Below are 15,212 nucleotides of genomic sequence, written 5' to 3'. Positions count from 1 at the left end.
TATTTAAATATTAGGGTTAATATTAGTCTGACAGCATTTAAACTATAGCCTGAGAGTTTTTGAAGGTGTATTAATACGTAGGTATTAGGGAAAATCCTTCACATAATAAACACTCAGTGATACATGACCAGGTGTCGCATGTAATAAACACTCAGCGCATGTAATAAACACTCAGCGGTACATGCCCAGATGTCTCATGTAATAAACACTCAGTGGTACAGATGTCAAGCAACAAACGTAAGTCGCCATTTCAGCAGAATTAAACCCTGATTAAAATGTCACTAGATGAAGGCATAAATATACATGTACACTTATATATCCATTCGTTGAAAGTGAGTGAGAATCAGCCATGGTGCATTCTATTCAACTGGCGGATAAACTACGAAATACTTAGGCTAACCTATGGCAAACATTTTTAAAAAATTGCCTTCAAACGCAAAGAAAAGTGGTCAGTGAAGGATTGTCATCTACCATAAGATGTGTATGTGTGAGTATATACAGGACTATGAGAAAGAAGATAATAAATTCATGGGTAAACCTATAAAACTGAACATAACACTTGACATCTTTAACTTGTCATGATCAGTAGGAATAGGAGCCTTATGAAACGTGAGACTCATGTGAAAGCACCCAGAACATGTTATGTACATGTATGTTGAAAACACAAGAGTATGAAACATATATGGACAAGGCAATGACTCGACACATATATGGACAAGGCGATGACTCGACACATATATGGACAAGGCCATGAGTCGACACATATATGGACAAGGCCATGAGTCGACACATATACAGACACTTTCATGACAACACATCGCGCAACATATACTGTATGTGGACATCTTTATAATAGATCCTATAAAACACATTGGCGAATAATTCACACAATGATAGTAATGACAACTCCAAAAACGACCTCGCATTATCATAATTTTGATAAACCATTTTTAGGCAATTAGAACCAGTGTCAAAGGTTTTAAATATTAATGTAAATAACAAATCAAAAAAACCTCGTGCTCTTGTAAAAAATGAGAATTTGAATGTCACTTTTTACTGGGTTCCGTAGCTAAATGAATACCCTACATTATTACCACACAAACCTAAAACTTCTATTATGCAAATGTCATTATCTAAATATTATGTTATGTAAAGGACTTTAAGGAAAGGTTAAATATTACCAAAGTTAAACTTTAGCTAGCATTATTCATAATACATAATAGAAATATTCTCGATTACAACTCACCAGTGTTACAATGGCACACTCTACGTTCAGCTGCGCCTGGCTGAACAGTGTTCTTATGAATCTGTAGACAGTCCTCTGCTCAGGGTTTCTTGTAGCGTAATCCCTAGCTACAGACTCCTGCTAAACAAAAGAGTAGAAAGAATGAGCACCTTTTGAAGCGCTCAATAATTGTCATGACCTAAAATATAGCCAGCATTTACATAGAACAATATTTTCTCATTTGTAATGTTATAAGGTTTGTACTAGATTAGTTGAAACTGCCAACTCCCATAACATTAACATCAGAAAGCTTTTGTTTCCAGGCTTCTTTATAGCTAGCAAAAGCAAACAGTCGCAAAAGCATTAGGACATAACTAAAGTAACAAGGCAATGAATTCTGCACCCATCCAATACCCATTATTAACAAAAGCGTTAATTAGAGATTCACGCTTTTCTGCTAATCCTGGTCAAACAAGAGTAGTATCGCCAAATACCAACAGCATTACATCAACAAGTGCAAAAAGTAAAGACGACAGCAGCCTTCTGCTGTCAGTGAAATAGCAAATGCCAGTTGACTAGCCTGTTAAGAGTAAATAAATAAAAATAACAGCTAAACAATGGTGTGTCGTCAATCATTTGCTCGCCATGTAACAACAGCCCTGGGAGCAGAATGGGTGCGTTTAACAGAATGAACGAACAAAGCCATTTATGAAAAGGGAGTATCATAGACATCACAGAATCAGTAAATTTGCCACAAAACTTGCAAGCTTAGTAAAATCTAATGTTATCAGAACAAACCACTGACAAATAGCAAAAGGGAAAAATATGACAGCATTAACGATAGAGGTCAGGGTCATAACGCAAATACAAATAGCTACATTTGTGCAAGGATGGCACAAATTTGCAATAAATGAGTTGAGTGTAAAGACTCCTTACTCCGTAGACACAAATCGTATGCTAAGGTGGCTGATGTGTGCAACTATGACAAAGTGTGCTTGTACAGTAGACCATTAGTGTCCAGCTTTGGAGCTTCTGGATTGCTTTTAGGGTACCTCAAACCTTTCTATTGATAGCATTATCAACAAAGAGCAACGGTGACATTTAATGAGCAGTTTTAAAGGTCAAGACAAGTGGAAAAAGGTCTGATAAGTGTGTGCAGGTAAGCGAGCTGACTAGAAGAGAAAGTTGGTACGAGCAACAACCAGCTGAGAGAGTCACACTGCTGAGAGAGTCACACTGCTGAGAGAGTCACACTGCTGAGAGAGTCACACTGCTGAGAGAGTCACACTGCTGAGAGAGTCACACTGCTGAGATAGTCACACAGCTTAAATAGTCACGCAGCTCAGATAGTCACACGGTTCAGATAGTCACACAGCTCAGATAGTCACGCAGCTCAGATAGTCACACGGTTCAGATAGTCACACAGCCCAGATAGTCATATATGCTAGCCGAATGCCTGGTGTTGCACAGGTAATTAAATAATAATAATCAAATGAATTTAAGTAACTTGCCTGTAAGCTAGTCGTCTACATCTTTACCAAATAGCAGTGTTTTAAACCAGTATAATAATCAACACGCCCAACGATCAACTGCCCTAGTTAATAACTCCAAGTGCTTGAACTGATGTAACGCATGTCATCACAATCATTCATAGCAACCATCTGTCGAACTATGGTAGTGAAGTGGTTCAGATCGCTGGTCTTCAGAAACGAGGTTCTGAGATCAAATCCTCTGCGAATCTGATTTGTCATAGCTAGATTTTAATTGATATAACTGGATATATGGACGATAGATGAACAATGAGATCTATATATAGATATATCTACACCCACACGTATGCACACATTCCTAGTTTGTCAATGTTTTCTTCTTTTTAATCAGAGGTTTTAATTAACACTCTCAAAGTGTCCAAGTTAATCATAAGGGATAATGTTAGAGATAAAAAGCCTTCTGCAGAGCCAAAATCATGCCAAGTTTACTAAGGTTTCCTAGTTGTTGTGCGAGACTGTCTCAGAGGATGATGTAGAGGAATTATTGAGCAAACAACTGCAAATAGACTCGAGTGGAGATAATAAATTAGTTAATCGAATTACACGCTGACACTACTAACACCAAAGTCAGCAGCAGACTGACACTACTAACACCAAAGTCAGCAGCAGACTGACACTACTAACACCAAAGTCAGCAGCAGACTGACACTACTAACACCAAAGTCAGCAGCAGACTGACACTACTAACACCAAAGTCAGCAGCAGACTGACACTACTAACACCAAAGTCAGCAGCAGACTGTCAGGCGAATGAGTCAGCATGAAGATTATGACAAATTGATAAAACACTAGCATAGCTAGCCAGAACACTTCCCATAACTCAAAATTCAGCTTAAAAATGAGGGAAGTTGCTGAGGTAATGTAGAATGTGACCTGCAGAGTTGCAGTAACAGCGGAGATGTAGTAACTGCGGAGTTGCAGTAACTGTGGAGTAGCAGTAACTGCGGAGTGGCAGTAACTGCGGAGTTGCAGTAACTGCGGAGTTGCAGTAACTGCGGAGTGGCAGTAACTGCGGAGTTGCAGTAACTGCGGAGTTTCAGTAACTGCGGAATTGCAGTAACTACGGAATTGCAGTAACTGCGGAGTTGCAGTAACTGCGGAGTTGCAGTAACTGCGGAGTTGTAGTAACTGCGGAGTTGCAGTAACTGCGGAGTTGCAGTAACTGCGGAGTTGCAGTAACTGCGGAGTTGCAGTAACTGCGGAGTTGCAGTAACTGCGGAGTTGCAGTAACTACGGAGTTGCAGTAACTACGGAGTTGCAGTAACTGCGGAGTTGCAGTAACTGCGGAGTTGCAGTAACTGCGGAGTTGCAGTAACTGCGGAGTTGCAGTAACTGCGGAGTTGCAGTAACTGCGGAGTTGCAGTAACTGCGGAGTTGCAGTAACTGCGGAGTTGCAGTAACTGCAGAGTTAGAATGGTTAAATGCAGAACAAATGGCAGCTTAAAGATTCGTAGCAAAAATCAATAACATACAACAGTACAAATAATTAGTAGCACTAGGAATATTTTTATCTGATATCAGATAGGTGCCCGCTGGGAGAGATACACTGGAACGATAAACTTGAAAGCCCTGCAGCCAAAATAGCTGCCAAATGCGTTTTGCCTTAGAATAGCTCAATGATCATTTAGGCAGTAGAAATAGAACCCTCATTCACTGAAGCAATCCAGGAAAAGAAATCAAGTCAGTGTAAGATCATCTCTATCGGTAATCCTTTTACAATCATTAATTTCTTGGTCATCTCCCCTTTGTCCCATGTTGTATACTGAAAATTCCTCCAACAGATAACAATTTTAACCGAATTATTAAAAAATCTTATGAACATAAGCCTCTGCTTTACATCGTAACAACTAGATAAAAAGCCAGAACCCTGAGAAATGAAAGGTTGTATCAGTCAACGATGGTCTGTATCAAAAGAAGCCTTGTTAGAAATAGATTCCTTCTGCGCTTCTATTGGTTTATCATGACTTCAAGGTTGCTATGGAGCAGTTACCAACTCCGTTATCAATTTAATCCACAAAATTACACCAGTGTTTACATTGCGAGGTTTATTAACATTTTATCTACGAACCTGGGTTAATGAGGGTCTAGCAAGTAAAAACCATGGATTCATTCAGTAGCAAAAGTGACAATGTTTTACATCTTGAAATTCCTTTACAGCTATTATGCGATTTCAGAGAAATTTCAATTTACATGTACTATAATAAGAATTGCCGAGCATCAGTTCATAGTTATATGTAATTGCATGATTAAAAACAGTAACACTGTAAGTAGAAACATTATGTATGTATATGTAGAAAGTGTATGTAGAAACCCTAAACACTGTAACCATAAAACTTGCATTCCATAGAAGTAACATGATTTGAAGAATTTCATCAGCAATTTCATTTCGATCATACATCAGATTGGTTCATCCGATGTATGATCTAATGATGTTGTTCAATGATAATCATTGGAAATCTTCAATAATAATACAACAATTTTAAGAGGTTTTTTAATGAGGCACCTGAAACTGATTTTTACTCAGTGTAACTATTGAAATTGTCAAAGGAATTACACTGTAGGTAACAAAAGCTGTTGCTCTATCACGGCAGAGACTATCAAGGCAGACTACCACGGCAGACTATCACGGCAGACAACCACGGCAGACTACCACGGCAGACTACCACTGCAGACTACCACGGCAGACAACCACGGCAGACTATCATGGCAGACAACCACGGCAGACTATCACAGCAGACAACCATGACAGACAATCACGACAGACAACCATGGCAGACTATAGTTCTTTGCTCAACACATTAAAGGTAACACTGAGCAACTTCCATCTTTCACTTCATTTTCAAAGGGCAAAAACTATCTTATCAATTCCATTGTCTCATGTAATCAGAATGCAAGCAGCAACACACAGTGTGAATGAATTAATGGCAGCACCCACCTATTTATTTTTGATAATGAGCCACAATTCTTTACAAATTCTGCTATAAAACTACATGAACAGTCTAAAGGTCTGAATATCAATGGTAGCAACTGCGGAGTGATAAGTCACCCTTAGGATGTGACTTGTCCAATTGTAGCAACTGCGGAGTGATAAGTCACCCTTAGGATATGACTTATCCATTTCCAGGCATTTTAAGGCTAAATTAAACGAACTGTTCATGCAGGTCGATGTATGAAAACAGAACGGGTGAAAACTAATTCACTCAGACATGAACAGCAAAAACGGGCTTACCGTCAGTGGATGGGCCATCTCATCAAAAATTTCCAGATTCTGCAGCATTTGTTGATCGTATTCGTCGAAGCTGGTCGATGAGAGTTGAGATGTTTGCGATTGCAAACCTCGACCTTTTCTATTCTTAATAAGAAAGTAGATTGCGAGTGAAACAGCCTTGATAGTACTCTTCATGTTTGGCTGGCTGACTGTTTCATGAAGATATATTGTTGAAGTAGAGTTATTCCGCCGTAGTGCATTTATTGGGCTCTGATTGGTTGTCTGACGGGTAGAAACATGACATGATTCAAAAACCAGCAAAACTTTGCGTAGTCACAAATCAATTTTGTTAGCCCAAATACCAGATCACTAATGTTTTTTAAATATTTGAGACAAGCATTAACAATCTTAATATTTCTCTCATAAAATAATCATGGTTAAAATGACAGACTCCACGTATCAGTGTTAAACCAAACAGAACAGGGGTTCAATTATGGTTTACAACAGAATTATAGATAACAACCTCACTCATGGCAATTACTTGGTCTACATCACAATTAAGGAAGCAAAATTTGGCTAGCGAGACTATCTCTAGCAAGAAAATAATACTTACATGGTCGTAATGGCTTCGACGCCGCTCTCTTTTACCTAAAGCATTGTAACAATATCTGTGAGTAAAAAGAAAAGGTTGTAAAAGGAAATAGCTCAGTAAAACGCAGGCTCAAATTCTCAACATTGCAATAAACCAACCAAAACACCATGGATTACCCAGTCCTCCCAACAGAAAGTTCCGTGTAATCATCAGGCAGATGCTGCAAAGTCTTACCAGCAATCACCGGCGCCAGTTTACACATATAGTAGTACAGCCGCTTAACGATGAAGAATATTATGTTTCTGTTGTTGCAAGCAACTATCATAATTTCTATCAATAGAAATCGTAGCATGTATCATTATGTTTCCATGACGGGCATCATGCAACTATGGAGTTGCGCGCAAGTTGTGCTAACAAATGCCGCGTGAATTAAGTGTTTCTATGGACATTTGCATTATGCAGATTGACTCCAGCGCCTTGTTGAAAAATGGTAAGGAATTGTATGCTACAAGTTAATAATTAGCGACGCACGTGTTAGTAACGCAAACACGTGAAACTCGATCGCAAAAGGACGAATGGAAGTATTGAAAATGTTTAAAATTGAATACTAGCGTGGTATTTTAATGCACATCATTCGCAAGTGCTGTTTCCATCATTCACAAGCATGATGGATTCCATAGTTTTGTGAATCGCAAAACTCGCTTAGCTTGCGGATTTATGCCTTTTCATGATGCGGCTAACTTGCAGATTGGCTCAAATTTGAGTATGATGCGCATGGAAACATAGTGCATGGCTGTCAATAGAAATAGTCACTTGTACAAAGCTGTCATTTGCACCGCCTTTAAAATCCTTAAACTGCTTATAACAGGCTAAAGCCTGGTTCCCATATCGATTGCGAGACCCCGGCGGTGACTTGAGCAGCAAAATGCTTGGGACAATAGGCTCGGCGGCTTCTGTTCACATATAAAGCAGCATCGCTAATAATCGCATTAAATGTTCGCTCGCCATGCCGCTTCGATAATGGTGACCTTCACCTGTACAGTGCATTCGGTGAAGGTTTTGCCCGCGGCTTTTCACGAAATTTGAACAGCGTTAAACTCTTGTGTTGACCGCCGGCAACTACCGGCAGTACCCAGCATGTAGGTTCACATTTCACCGTAATAGGCTGCGGTGCTGTCGCCGGTGCTTTGCGACGTATATGGGAACCAGGCTTAAGATTAATGGTTGACTTGCAACAAAATTCACATTACAGTTACTTGCTATCAAAAGAATCACCATGTCTTACTTTGTTGTGTTGTAGGTGCAAAATATGTAGAAATGTGATTACAAGTTCTTAAAAGCTCAAAAGCGAACAGTTAATCGCAGCCATCACGAAAATGCTGTAGGTTGGAATACCTCAACGTGGTTATCACTTTGAAACGTGATGTTATCACGTGAAATAAAAGGCCAATAAAAAAGTTCAATATAAAACGTTTCGTAGCACTAGTTTATGACAAACACTTCGGGTTCTACCGAAGACCCCGTATCAAATATATATGCATGCTAATTTAGTTTCGTTTCAGCTTGGTCTAATCATCTAGTCGTAATCTGATCATGTGACCCATACTTCCTGCTAAATGGCGCGAACAATTTCTGCAGCATTTTTCGACTATCACAGGTGACAAACAGGCTCCTCATGTTTATCAGAGGATGATATGCACTCTTTTGAGCTAACGTTAAAAAATTAAACTAATTTTTAGGCTAGGTTTTGAGATATCAGTGCTCAAAAGGACATAATTACAATGATGATGAAATAGATGCGTAAGGACAATAGACATGGTTTTATTGAATGCGTGAAGTATATTTGTGAAAATATTTTGACGAATGAGGTTGCATGAAAGTGTAAACAGAAGCCATCGTGTTCCACTACGTCCCATTTGAGCCGTTTTGGAGAGAGATTCCAAACTACTGCGTTTTTGTGATGGCTGCGATTAACTGTTTGTTTTTGAGCTTTTAAGAGCTTGTAATCGCATTTCCACATATTTTGTACCTACAACACAGCAGAGTAAGACATGGTGAACATTTTGATACCAAATAACTGTAATGTGAATTTTGTTGCAAGTCAACCTTTGAAATATAAGAAATATTCTCAAGAATGATAGAAACGTAATAAACTCGTAGCAGCCCAAATAGCCAGTAATGTTTATTAGATCATCATTTCTCTATTGTAGCAACACAGTGTCACCGGACAACATCTATGGAAACCTGTTCATCCTCAGCTTCCTTAGAAGCATTAAGAATGCAGAAAAACAAATCGCCTCGATTATCAGTTCAAGTGATCACTTACTTTGGAATTAGCTGTTAGGGCAATAGGCTGAAATCTACTAGCGGATTAACAAGTGTGCGTACGTGTACCACAGACGACTCATGAGATAACTGAGTAAGAATTGGCTCAAAACAATCCCGTAAAGCTGTGAGTGCACTAGTTGAAGACCTGTTATCAGTTCTTGCCTGATTTTTGGACAACCAATTTGTGTGCCAAAAGAGTACTTCTACAGACCTACACGGCTGAATGATATTATGCTTGCAAACATATCCGTTATTGATATTTGTTAGCAGTGCACTACAAAAAATAAAAGAAGTGATGTTTACATTTGCCAGATAAAACTGGGATTGCTTTGCGCAAAAACATGTAATTGTGTGCTGAACCTGCTTTTATTGGTTATCATGATGAAACGATCATCTGCAAATTAAATAAGTCTAAACTGCAAATCGGCACACTTAGCGGTACATGTTTAGTTTATGAAAAATATAAATTTCAGCTAATCGAGGTTTTCACGAAATCTACTTGATTGTGAGCTGGTGTACATGAAGTTTAGATCTATCATTCAAATGACATCAATCACTGGGTCAGTAATTAATACCCAATAATTGATTAGAAGATTTCAATCAAAGGATTCAAACTTCACTTAAAAGTAACTGCAGTAACAATATAGAAAACAGGATAGAGATATGGATCAAGGGAAATAGTAGAGTAAACTACGGCGTATCTATCTTCTATAGCTCTCAAAGTTTGTGTATATGTAAGTGTATCCCTACAGCTATTGAAATCTTGGAATAATGAATCCGTATCGCAGAAGATTTGCTCTCAGACCCTACGGGTATTTTTAATACCTGGGCAACGCTGGGTAGCACAGCTATTGCACCATAAATATCATATAACAAGTTAGGAGTTGTCCAAGTGAGCGCTAAATAAAAACTATTCATAAATCGCTAGAACTGCTAAAACTTCATTTTTACTGATTTGTTCGCAATCAGAATCCGTGATAAATTTTTTTTTCACTATATGGTTATTATGTAAATTTTTGTTGCTGAGTAAAACAAATCGTTTGTAAAATCCATTTTCAAAAGCAAAACTTAGCTGTTAACCATTGAAGTATCAACAAGCAACATTTCACTGTTATCCGTTGAAGTATTAACAAGCAAAATTTCCCTGTTATCTATTGAAGTATCAACAAGCAACATTTCAGTGTTATCCATTGAAGTATTAACAAGCAACATTTCAGTGTTATCCATTGAAGTATCAACAAGCAACATTTCACTGTTATCCGTTGAAGTATTAACAAGCAACATTTCCCTGTTATCTATTGAAGTATTAACAAGCAGCATTTCAGTGTTATCCATTGAAGTATCAACAAGCAACATTTTAGTGTTATCCATTGAAGTATTAACAAGCAACATTTCAGTGTTATCCATTGAAGTATCAACAAGCAACATTTCACTGTTATCCGTTGAAGTATTAACAAGCAAAATTTCCCTGTTATCTATTGAAGTATCAACAAGCAACATTTCAGTGTTATCCATTGAAGTATTAACAAGCAACATTTCAGTGTTATCCATTGAAGTATCAACAAGCAACATTTCACTGTTATCCGTTGAAGTATTAACAAGCAACATTTCCCTGTTATCTATTGAAGTATTAACAAGCAACATTTCAGTGTTATCCATTGAAGTATCAACAAGCAACATTTCACTGTTATCCGTTGAAGTATTAACAAGCAACATTTCCCTGTTATCTATTGAAGTATTAACAAGCAGCATTTCAGTGTTATCCATTGAAGTATCAACAAGCAACATTTCAGTGTTATCCATTGAAGTATTAACAAGCAACATTTCAGTGTTATCCATTGAAGTATCAACAAGCAACATTTCACTGTTATCCGTTGAAGTATTAACAAGCAACATTTCAGTGTTATCCATTGAAGTATTAACAAGCAACATTTCAGTGTTATCCATTGAAGTATTAAAAGCTGTTCGAACTTACTAAGATGAATAATGTTATTTTGAGTGCTTTGTAAACCACTAAAAAAATCAAGACTAGTCATGTATAAAAAAACTTTTAAGGCATCATGATGAGTTTTGCCTACATTTATTTCTAAAACCTTTGCTATATAGAAGATTAAGGTAGCTATGTACCTGAATATTATTTTTTTATCAACACTCTTGCAGTCATATTTCAACTGTATTCATATTTTTTACAACAGATTAACTCATAAATTAATTTTATAAAATAAAATTTTATAATAGCATCTGTAGACAGTTAATGACTGTACACCTGAAGGCACAATATTTACTTCTAATATGACTCTGCCATGGAGTGATTGCAAACACAAAAACTGATCGAGAGGCTAACTAGTTTTCAGTGAGCCATTACAATAGCAGATCAGAGTTGCGTGTATCTCACATATGTTAATTTATCCACCAATTGCATTAATAGCACAATAAAAGTTTTCCTTGTGACCTTGACACAACATATATTTTAGTATAACAACAGTATGGAGGGAGACCTCATAGTTTTAGTATAACAACACTATGGAGGAAGACCTCATACAGTTTTAGTATAACAACAGTATGGAGGAAGACCTCATAGTTTTAGTATAACAACAGTATGGGGGAGACCTCATATTTATTATAACAACACTATGGAGGAAGACCTCATAGTTTTAGTATAATAACACTATGGAGGAAGACCTCATAGTTATAGTGTAAAACACTACAGAGGGAGACCTCATAGTTATAGTACAACAACACTATGAGAGATCAAGCTGGGCTGAGGAGTGTACTGCCTTATCTGTAACAGCCCGTACATTAGCATGATTTCTTCAAATTTTTTGTGGAAAATAAAAGTGTGGAAAATAAGTTGTGCATTTTATTCTAATAACATATGCAATTAACATAGTACACCAATGCACTAGGCAGATACACTAAGTGTCGAAGGCCAACTGACACCTAGCATGACAGTTGGACAACATGACATGCTAGCTGACAGCACGACATGTCAGTTGGCCGACGATGTGCCAACTGACATTCATGATTAGCTTAGACACTTTGAGTGTTAATTAAAACCTGTGATTAAAAAGAAAACTTTGACAAACTAGGAGTGTGCGCATACGTGTGAGTGTAGATATATCTATATATAGATCTCATTGTTCATCTATCGTCCATATATCCAGTTATATCAATTAAAATCTAGCTATGACAAATCAGGTTCGCAGAGGATTTGATCTCAGAACCTCGTTTCTGAAGACCAGCGATCTGAACCACTTCACTACCATAGTTCGACAGATGGTTGCTATGAATGGTTGTGATGACATTGATTATAGCGCTTAAAGCACTTGAGGTTATTAATTAGCATGGTTGATCGTTACGCGTAACAATTATTAAGCTGGCTTCAAACACGGCTATTGTTTTAGTAAAGATGTAGACCACTAGCTTACCAGGTAAGTTACTCAAATTCATTGGGTAATAATTTTATTATCCACGCATGTCGGGTATTCGGCTAGTTTATACTAAAACATGCGCCTTATACCTTTTTAATATAAGTGTGACATTAAACTGTTGGTGGAAGTTACCCAGAATGTGCAGGGGAATATGGAGCACTTACTATAGCTCAGATCATGTTGAGAACTGTTAAGAAAAAGTGAGGGGCCTGCAGGACCATCAGCTGGATGATCAGAGAGATTCACATCTAAAAGAAAACAAAATGCATAAAAGGAAAACTGAATGCATTAGTGTTCGGCCAAGAATGCCATGAAGAGCACTAGTATAAGTGAAGACTTAGGTAACGTTGCAGATAGTTCTACCAACTATAAACAACTAATTGCAAGGCTGTAATGAATGGCAAAAGATGGCAAGAAATAGAGCAGGCTAGAGATATTGGATACCAAAATGGCAAAAGATGGCAAGAAATAGAGCAGGCTAGAGATATTGGATACCAAAATGGCAAAAGATGGCAAGAAATAGAGCAGGCTAGAGATATTGGATACCAAAATGGCAAAAGATGGCAAGAAATAAAGCAGGCTAGAGATATTGGATACCAAAATGGCAAAAGATGGCAAGAAATAGAGCAGGCTAGAGATATTGGATACCAAAATGGCAAAAGATGGCAAGTAATAGAGCAGGCTAGAGATATTGGATACCAAAATGGCAAAAGATGGCAAGAAATAAAGCAGGCTAGAGATATTGGATACCAAAATGGCAAAAGATGGCAAGAAATAGAGCAGGCTAGAGATATTGGATACCAAAATGGCAAAAGATGGCAAGAAATAGAGCAGGCTAGAGACATTGGATACCAAAATGGCAAAAGATGGCAAGAAATAGAGCAGGCTAGAGATATTGGATACCAAAATGGCAAAAGATGGCAAGAAATAGAGCAGGCTAGAGATATAGGATACCAAAATGAAAACTGACTTCTGATGATCTGAATATCCGCAGATGAAAAGTAGTCAAGTTCCAAAAAGCTGAAGTTCAGTTCTTCAGAAGCTTGCTTAACAGATACATACTTGCTTAGCGTGTCTGAACAACACAGAGATACGACCATGCAAGATGCCCATATAGCTAAAAACTATTCAATGTTTCATTACAGCACTAAGACATGACCATCCAAGGTTCCAATACAGCACCAATATGTGGCCATTCAATGTGCCTATACAATGGCAAGAAATGACCATTGATGGTTCCAGTACATGTTGAAATCATATCAAATTTTGAGTAAAACTTATGGAATTCCAATATCGAGCAACAATGGGTTTCAATTACTTTTAATGCTTCATGAACAAACCAAGAAAACAGATCAAGGTACCTGCATTTTCTCTTTCAGAAATATGCTGAATAGATTTGTCAATGCTACGCTGTGAGGCACTAGCAGATAGGCTAGACAGGATTCCTCCATTTACAATTGGTTGCTGAGACTCGCTTGTGCTAGGCTGGTATTTGGCCTGGGTAGTTGATTGGTTCCGACTCTTCTTCTCTTTGCCCAAGCACTGACCCATCTTGGGCTCTTAGTGATGTGAACTGTGCTCACACGAGTATAGCATTAGGTATTATGGCATTGCTTGGCCAAGCCATCAGCCACTTTGATAACAGCCATAAATTAGGTTATTCTTCCTAGACGAAGCATAGAATCATTAAGCTTATTGATATACTCATTTTTAAACAATTTATTGACACATTTTGGCAGTTTTCATCTTTTAGGTTCTCAATTCATTGTGTCACCATTACGATACATTTTCTTTATAAGTTATTAAGGAGAATGTTGACGCTAACTTATTACAACAGCGCTACACGCTAAATCTGGCCAAATCAGCATTCTTAAACAAAAGAGAAGTTCTACCACGGCATAAATCCTTCGCAGAACATACAACTGTTCCCACACATGAAGAGATAATCATAACAACTGAGTTCTTTCCCCAACTTTGTGCTGCTTAACCAAGTGCATGTTATCATTTTTATGACTTTATTATCCCTTTCTTACCCTTGAATAAATGTTTAATAGGTTTTAATCCTTACAAATTAGTGCTGTAACAAAAAATGCTACTTCTTATGTCACATAGTTCTGATCTATATAACAAAGAAAGAATTATTCTATGATCTACATTTCTACATCATCACAATTTCATCTATGACGAGTTATTAACAACTTATACCCATTCACTTCCAAAAAATGATAGTTGCATCCTTACAAGTGCGTAATAAAAAATCTATTTTTAGATCAATGCTTGGCCAGAAGTAGAATGAAAATTTTGATTGTAAGCTACCTAGGGTTCCTCGCAATGCCATATTTCTAAATTGATAAAGCACATTTTATATTATACAGAATGTAGGAAAACATCTGGCAAGAATAGCCAAGCACTGTGATAACATTTCTGACAAGTGAGAAGATCGCAAAATGCATCAGACATGACAGAAGGATCTTAAGCGCAACATTCTGCCTAACTCGACCACTCCCTCCTAGTGTGTTATGCTCGGCATAAAACGCAGCAAAGCTTACATCAACGCATATTATAATTTTCACACTTCATAAGACAAATGAGAAACACGGAGCTTATATATTTTAGCAGTTGCTATAGAAGAACAGACAAACTTTGTAGATCATAAAAAATGATTAAAAAGACAAGACGGAGCGCAAAAGCATGTTTGGCAAACCGTTACAGACACTTTACATTAATATATTACTGTTATAGCTTTACGCCATCGTAATTCTTTAACAACAACAATAGCTATAAGTAAAATACTCAGATATGGCAAGACAGATTAATCATTTACGATTAATTAATTTGCAAACGGAGAAGTTTTTGCGAAGAACAAAAGCTAATAAAGC

The 15,212-nt window shown here is 37.5% G+C and overlaps 1 protein-coding gene across 2 annotated transcripts in view; it reads right to left on the bottom strand.

Moving 5' to 3' along the window:
- Positions 1 to 14,781, bottom strand: part of LOC137388907 (cyclin-Y-like) — a 28,120-nt gene extending 13,339 nt beyond the window's left edge. Inside the window, exons 1-5 of one of the 2 annotated variants that reach the window (XM_068075393.1) lie at positions 13,695 to 14,781; positions 12,498 to 12,581; positions 6,596 to 6,630; positions 6,004 to 6,264; positions 1,247 to 1,363 (exon numbers count right to left, since the gene is read on the bottom strand). In XM_068075393.1, the coding sequence (XP_067931494.1) occupies positions 1,247 to 1,363; positions 6,004 to 6,264; positions 6,596 to 6,630; positions 12,498 to 12,581; positions 13,695 to 13,884 (687 nt within the window). In that variant the 5' untranslated portion in view covers positions 13,885 to 14,781. Of the gene's footprint in view, positions 1 to 1,246; positions 1,367 to 6,003; positions 6,265 to 6,595; positions 6,631 to 12,497; positions 12,582 to 13,694 lie in introns of both variants that reach the window. The other variant, XM_068075392.1, reaches the window with a different exon arrangement.
- Between the last annotated feature and the right edge of the window lie 431 nt (positions 14,782 to 15,212).

The sequence above is a fragment of the Watersipora subatra genome, chromosome 2, assembly GCF_963576615.1.
Source record: "Watersipora subatra chromosome 2, tzWatSuba1.1, whole genome shotgun sequence".
Lineage (NCBI taxonomy): Eukaryota > Metazoa > Bryozoa > Gymnolaemata > Cheilostomatida > Watersiporidae > Watersipora > Watersipora subatra.
The sequence above is the reverse complement of the archived record's forward strand: the minus strand, read 5'-3'. Positions and strand labels throughout refer to the sequence as shown.